General features: G+C 45.5%; 1 protein-coding gene across 1 annotated transcript in view; it reads left to right on the forward strand.

Moving 5' to 3' along the window:
* Positions 1 to 7,264, forward strand: part of prdm1a (PR domain containing 1a, with ZNF domain) — a 17,689-nt gene extending 10,425 nt beyond the window's left edge. Inside the window, exons 5-7 of the mRNA XM_020615472.1 lie at positions 3,397 to 4,469; positions 4,776 to 4,904; positions 5,044 to 7,264. Coding sequence (XP_020471128.1) covers positions 3,397 to 4,469; positions 4,776 to 4,904; positions 5,044 to 5,634 — 1,793 coding nt within the window. The 3' untranslated portion in view covers positions 5,635 to 7,264. The remainder of the gene's footprint in view (positions 1 to 3,396; positions 4,470 to 4,775; positions 4,905 to 5,043) is intronic.
* The last annotated feature ends 613 nt before the right edge of the window (positions 7,265 to 7,877 follow it).

Raw genomic sequence — 7,877 nt, forward strand, 5'->3', positions numbered from 1 at the left:
TGAGGTCAGAGCCAGCAAACACATCCAACAGAGGTGATCCAAAATACGTAGTCCAGAGGGAAGTCCGATATCATACACTGTGGCAGTCTGAGACAAGAGGGCAAAGCAGAAACGAATATACCAAGGTAACAGTCCGGGTCAGAAACACAAGATACAAAACCGAAGGAAAGCTGGAGAGTCAGAGCTGCGGTCTAGAACAATCTGGCAGCGCCGTTGTGGGAGGACGCTGCCTAAATAGAGGTATAAACAATAAGGAGCAGGCGAAACTAATGCGAGTGATGAAGAACGTAAAAAGACCGAAACTAAGGTGAAAACAAAAACAGGAAGCAACGTCAAAATAAAAGCTGGACCGAATCATGACACATAGCCTGTTAATAGAGAGAGGTTAATCAGATCTAGTATGGATGTGTTGATTAGGGGCAAGCCGTCTTTGAGCAGCCTGGTCGGGATGGGGTCCAGGAGACATGTTGATGATTTAGATGAAGCAATTGTTGAGGTCAACTCAGAGAGATCTATAGGGGAGAAGTAGTCCAAGTATAAATGAGGTCTTACAGATGTTTCTAAAGCCATTGTAGTAGATGGCACATCTGTGAGAGCTGTGGGAGTGGTCCGACCAATTTTTTCTCTAATAGTTGTGATTTTATTTGTAAAGAAGCTCATGAAGTCATTGCTGCTGAGATCTAAGGGAATGTTAAGCTCAACAGCACTGTGGCTCTTTGTCAGCCTGGCTACAGTGCTGAAAAGAAACCTGGGGTTGTTCTTATTTTCCTCAATCAGTGATGAATAAAATGCGGTTCTGGCACTATGAAGGGCTTTCTTATATGTTATTAAACTATCTTTCCAGGCTATGAAAAACTCTTCTGACTTAGTGGAGTGCCACCTCCTTTCCATTTTTCGTGATGCCTGCTTTAGGGAGGGAAAACACTCCACTGTTAGAGAAATGCTTGAATGACAGAAGTTAAAATAGCTATTCCATCTGAATGCTGCTTTCTTCTGAAACATTAATATTGGTTTCATTCAAGTTCATTAATCAATTAAAGTCTCTGATAACACTCATTAGTTTGTGCTCAAGCTTGAGAAGAAGGCGCAGCTCATCATTGTGTCCTGGCTTTTTATAAAATTACACTTTGTGTCCCAGTTTTGGTGCCAGAGTTACTAGTCCCGACATCCTGTATTACACTCCTCAGGAGTTCAACAACATCGATTGTTTGTATCATGTTTCTCGTTCTGGTTTTGCTCTTTCCAGCACAAGTCATAGCAAAACCAGACGTGTATGTGTGTGAGTGAGATGAGTTTGTGCCACTGTCTCACTCCCTCACTTTCTCCTCTCAGTTATGCTCATAGTCTTTTTGTGTCACTGTCATTTTGCATTCTTTAAGTGTTAGCACCTGTCAGCCATGTGTGTTGTGTTCTAAGACGTCTGCTCTGCTGACAAAAGCACTCTCACACACACAGTCATAAGCAGGACATGCCAACACATTCACACCCACTCCTTTCAAATACATACATGCTCAAACATACATAATGTGTGTGTGTGTGTGTGTGTGTGTGTGTGTGTGTGTGTGTGTGTGTGTGTGTGTGTGCTGTCCATTTGCCCTGATATATTTGCCACTTGAAAACAGCAGAAGAAGGTGGAGGAGGGAGTGCTGAAGGTAGAGTTGGCCCTCCCACACCCTCTGTTGACTACTTGAACTTCCTGGCAGAAGGGCTGTGTTGACAGATTGATATCTCCAAGATGGCCACCCTGTTTGTTTTCTGAAAGAGGGAAGGAGGGAGGAGAAAGAGGAGGATGAGGAAGAAGACCACCTGATAACCTCAGTGTTTACATGCTGCTGCTGTGCTGCTGTACTGTGGTCTAGACTGTGCATGTGAGTGAGGGGAGTGAATCAGGGGAGTTGAGCAAATTTAACCAGTGCTGGCACTCAGGATTAACTTTGACAATCACACTCTCTCTCTCTCTCTCTCTCTCTCTCTCTCTCTCTCTCTCTCTCTCTCTCTCTCTCTCCCTCTCTCACAAACACACACTCTTGTACTTCTACCTTTGTGAGGGCACTCACTGACATAATGCATTCTCTAGCCCCTTACCCTAACACCTAACCATCAAAACTACATGCCTAACACAGGGGTGGCCAATTCCAGTCCTCGAGGGCCGCTGTCCTGCTTGTTTTCCAACTATCCCTGCCTGACCTGCTGCTGATTGCTGACTGACTGAACACACCTGAGCCAGAGAGGGAGAGAGAGAGAGAGAGAGAAATGGAGGTTGTCAAAGTTAATCCTGAGTGCCAGCACTGGTGAAATTTGCTCAACTCCCCCGATTCACTCCCCTCACTCACCAGGTCACCCCTGGCCTAACACCTAACTTCAAACTAATTCTAACCTGAACCATAAAACCAAGTTTTAACCCTCAAAAATGTGTTTCAGAAAGGGAGGACCAGCCAAAATGTCCTCACTTTCCAAAAATGTCCTCATTCTGTAGTAAAAAGATTTGGTCCTCACTATATAGCAAGTACAAGAACATACACACACACACACACACACACACACACACATATACTCACACTCCCCTCTGGGCAACCTCGTGGTATAAAGTTTGTCTGGGCAGTAAATGAGCTTATAGATAATAGATGGCTGCGTTTTAATGGCCAGTCTGTGGCCATTTAACAGCCGAGATGTGCTGCTAGCTGACATCCCAGGGCTTTTTAGAGTGTGTGTGAGAGCTCCTCCTAATCCACTCTTTCATCATGTAGAGGACACAGCAGGTGTGAGTGACTGAGGAGGAAGCTCGCTAATTTAACCTTTGACCTGGAAACAATAGCTAGCAACCAGAAAAATCGGGAAAGTTTGATCAAAAGTGTGTGTGCGCTCTTCAAAAGTGGAAGAGTCAACAAATCAGACAGAGGCCTTTGTCTACAAATGCTTCTGTGTGTGCGCCTTGACACATGCCGTGTGGGTGTGTGTGTGTGGAGGCAGGTGGAGGCCAAGCTTTTATCTTTAGCAGGAAACCTTCTATCAGCTTCATTTGTCTGCCAACATTTTGATTTATCTTGATTTCATAGACGTACACATACCACAGATTCACACACAGATACAAATACGCATAATGCCCAAAGGCAACTGTCACGCCTCACTTCCTGTCTTTTGCCCCCAGCCTCTCCCCCTCCCACTCATTCATCAAGTCTGTCACCTTAATTGGCCCTCTGAGTTACTTATGGTGTTCCTTAACCCTGTGTCACACACAAACTCACACGCACACACTTCTGCTGAAAACAAATGCTCAAATTTGAGTATTTGTCTTGTTAAAAAGAAGGGAATTTGTGATTAGTATTTTCAATCAATTATTAATGGGTCCCCATCTTGGTGAACTCCCACTGACCTCTCTCCTCTCTCTCTCTTCAGAGCAGTCCCTCAAGCAGCAACAGGCGAGCAGCGAGGAGTGTTCAGTTGAAGCCCCCGTCATAGTGACCCCCACCCCACCCAAGAGGGAACACAGTGTCCTCTCCATTCTGCGTGGATGTAACAGCACCTCATCCTCCTCCTCCACCAAGAGGGAGCCCAGTCGGCCGCTTCCAACCCGCCCACACTGTAGCAGCAGCCCTGAGCGCCCCCTGTATCCTCGAGCTGTCTACCCAGCCCTCAGGCCCCAGTCTCATATCCATGAAGACCTCCTTAGCCACAAAGCTGGCCAGCTCTGTTACCCTGCAACTCGTTCACCTGGCAGCCAGTCTTTGGCCACACCTAGCCCGTCAGCAAGGAGCAGCCCAGACAGTAGCCCTCAGGGGAGCCCCTTGGGCCTGGCACCGTCTCCAGCATCTTTCTACCCCACAGGACTGGGTTCCTACCCTGGTTACTCCCCACCATCTGCCCCCCTATCTTCACCCTTCTACCCTCCAGGAGCCCCCTACTCACGCTACCTCCTGCCCCATCACTACCCTTTGCCTGGCGGTGGCGTCCCCACCATGGGAGGGGTCATTCACAGGATGTACCCCCTCTACAGCACCCTCCTGCCCACTCATGTGCCCCTCCTGCCCTCCGACACAGCAGCGAGACGCTTCCTGATGCCTGACCCTGTCCAACCCTCCTCCATCTCTACCCAGAGGGACTTCCTCCTTCCTGGGCCCACTAGTGCCTTCTCAGTCACCACTTCTCTGAAGGACAAAGCAGGGCCTCATCTTCCCTTCCCAGGGCACCCTCACACACATGGACCAAGCCACGCCCCCTCCGGTGGCTCCCCAACAGCAGGCACAGCGCCTCCCAGCGAACACATGCCCACCAAGCCTACCTCAGCCCTGCTGGGCAACACCAGCGAGCATCGGTCCGACGAGGAGGCCGTCAACCTGACCAAAGTGAAGCGAGGCGCAGGCTCAGCAGGCTACAAGGCACTGCCATACCCACTGAAGAAGCAGAACGGCAAAATCAAGTATGAGTGTAACGTGTGCAGCAAGACCTTCGGACAGCTGTCAAACCTCAAGGTGAGGTTAGAGACACCAGATAACTGTTCTGTGTTTGGCTTTCAACATCATGCTTGCCTGTCTCATTTAACACATCATTATGGTTCTATTCGTTTGTACTGCGAGGACTGAGGTGTATTCACTAGGTTTGTGGCACTTCAAGGAGCAAGGAGTGTCACAAAATGTGTCAGTGAAACACATTACACCGACCAAACCAATTGACAAATTATCAAGTTAATTCTGTTTTTACCACTAAATCTTTAGGTTTGAAGGCTTCTTTGATAATTACAATATCTGAATAGTTCTGTCCTGTTCTCCACGATGCAGGTTCATCTTCGTGTGCACAGTGGAGAAAGACCCTTCAAATGTCAGACATGTAACAAAGGCTTCACTCAGCTGGCCCACCTGCAGAAACACTACCTGGTCCACACTGGGGAGAAGCCACATGAATGCCAGGTGAGAAATACTGCTGAAGACAATGTATTTTGATTAGTCGGATTTCCTACACAGATGAGTTAATGACCAGAATGACAGCTAGTTAGTGGGCTGCTACAAGCCGCTGACATTATTTGTTTTGTCCCCTCTCCTCGCCCAGGTTTGTCACAAGCGCTTCAGCAGCACCAGCAACCTAAAAACTCACCTGCGCCTCCATTCGGGGGAGAAGCCTTACCACTGCAAACTCTGCCCAGCCAAGTTCACACAGTTTGTCCACCTCAAGCTGCACAAGCGCCTGCACTCTCGTGAACGTCCACACAAATGCCCCCACTGCCACCGCCACTACATCCACCTGTGCAGCCTGCGGCTTCACTTGAAGGGCTACTGCCTAGCAGCTAACTCAGGCTCTGGCAGTCCAGCTGCGCTAGAAGAGGTTCACCGTGCCAACGACGAGATTGACCGCTTCGACATCAGTGAGCATGCTGAGAGGCTGGAGCAGTTGCAGGGAGGGGTGGAGCTGGAGGCCATTTTGGAGAAGCAGGTCTTAGGGATGCTTTGGAGAGAGACCGACCTTAAGTCCTCCCACTTCCATCCACACCACCAGGGTGGCGCCACCGAGCTTCTGTCCACAGGTTATGGTGCATATGAGCCCTTGAACGAGACGTCGGTTATCAAAAAGCGGCACAGCAGCCCCATCTCGCCGCTTCCTGCCAACGTGACTGTCAAGCAAGAGTCAGAGGATCACGCTTAAGTGACCTTTGAATCCAAGGGACATAGAGTCAAGACTGCATGACTCACAGTGCACTGGGTTGCCGGGAGCAGCAGCTGTAAATAAATAATCCTCAACCTAGTTGTCATCAGAAGTGACATCACGACCACAACAGGTTTTCAACCTATCAGGGACTCACGTACTCAGGGCTACAAGAGACACTGTCCCATGACTACTTAGTGGCTTCAGCGTTTAATATACTTAGAGACAATCATCTAGGCAGGACTTATCTTTAATGTAATTAATATAATGCTATTATCATTATTGTGGTATTACTTGGTCTCTACTTTGGCTTGGTGGATCAGTTAGTTGTTATATAACCTCCTTAATTTATTATACTTTTTATTTGTTGTCTTCAAAAGCAAGTGGAATCAGTGAAAAGGACTTTTTTTCTGTTGCTGTTGCTGTTGCTTTATTTTTCTTTGTGGCCATTTCTCTGTAGATAGTCAGTTCTCTATGTCTCTATCCATCCTGAAACCTCTGACCTAGAGAACCAGGGGTGTCTTCAGGGTTTTATTTCATTAAATTTTGAAACCAGTATAGCAGGTTAAATGGGGTTGAAAATTTTTGCCAAAATATGGCACATAAATTTGTTACTTTAGCAAAAAAAGAGCTTTATTCCAACCCTGCTGGAAAGCTCCCCTAGAGTTTGTCTGTCTTCTTTACAGATGCCTACTTAATTTAAATGAAAGAAAAAAGGGCTTTTTTGTATATTTGTCACAACGGTTACCTCAGTGTGCATGTGATGTTATGAGTGTGTGTGTGTTTAAACTGATGGCTGAAGGTGGGAGCTTTCTATTTATTTGGTTTTTGTTTGTTTGTTTTGCTACTTGAAGGAGAATAAGAAACCAAACTGAACTGGAGTGCAGCTCTTCATATGGTCCAAAGGAGCGGCACAGCACGCTCGACATGTAGCACATAACGGACACGGGAGGCTTGCGAGCCGTGCCTCCTGGTCCTACCTTTTGTTTTGTTTCTACAACACTGTCAGCACCCACCAGGAAGGTGAATGTCAGGGATTCACTCTTGGCCCCTTGTAACCAAAGTTCACTTGGCTTTCATTTCAAATGCACATCAAACAACACAGAAAAGGAAAATCAAAGCAATGGAAGAGGGACTGGAGGAATTAAAATGCTGAAGAAGGGAAGATGAACTGTTTGTGTATATCATGAAGTGCTCGCTCTTTAGCTGTGGTCACTCATTTTGTAAATGTTTTTGTTTTGTTGTTCTTGTTTGTCATTATTTGGTTGAGAAACAATGGCCCCATCTTCAATCCTACTTGTTCGCCATCTTGTTAATTAATGAACTGGCATACACCAAAGCACCTCGGCCTTCCTTTATGCACTGGCCCCCCTTCTCTTACTTTATAACTTCAGTGCCGATGCTTGCACCATTTACACTGTGGAAAATATCATTCAAACTGGTCATACTGGCATTAAGACTCAGCTTAATGTTATTGAAGCAGCTGGGATTTTCTGCAGCAGTTGCACATCAATATGATCTCTGGAGCTCTTTCTCTCCTCTGTTTCATTTCCCTTTAACTAATGTTTGACCAAAGCTTCATATTATTTCCCTCTCTGAATAGAGCTTTAACTCCGGAGGAGAATCTCCTACAGGACTGTCTCTGTTTACATTTTGGTTTACATAGTTATTTATGTGCAAAAATGTCAAAAAGTATAAATTATGATATAAATGTTTACTGCTCTAATCTAAACCCTGTGGCTCTGTGTGGTTTATTAATGTCACTCGTGTTTTGGTGTGATAGTCATTTTAAATAATGACAATGGGAGTTTGACATTGTGGCAAAACTTGAACAGTGGTGTCTATCTTTATGGCTTTTTATATAATAGTCCATAAAAAATTTACTTAATAAAATAAAGTTGGTACGCATAAATAATTAGTCTGCTTAGTAACAATTATAAATAGTCAACGTTTAGGCTGATATGCCTGCCAATAGACAGAAAGCAATAATAAACTGTAGGTAAAATAATATTATATTCAACACGTTTTAAACACGACAAAGTAAGAATTTCATTGTACATGGAAACACATTTTCTAACTGTGCATATGACAGATAAACACTTTGACCTGTTTTAGTTAAACTTAATAGTCCAAAAATTTACTACAGCACAAATATCTGGAACAACAACTGTACAAAAATAATATTCTGGGAATGAAGCTAACAGGTAGCTATCGATTCAGTAGCTACACTAAAAACTAGCAGT

The sequence above is a fragment of the Monopterus albus genome, unplaced genomic scaffold, assembly GCF_001952655.1.
Source record: "Monopterus albus unplaced genomic scaffold, M_albus_1.0 scaffold166.1, whole genome shotgun sequence".
Lineage (NCBI taxonomy): Eukaryota > Metazoa > Chordata > Actinopteri > Synbranchiformes > Synbranchidae > Monopterus > Monopterus albus.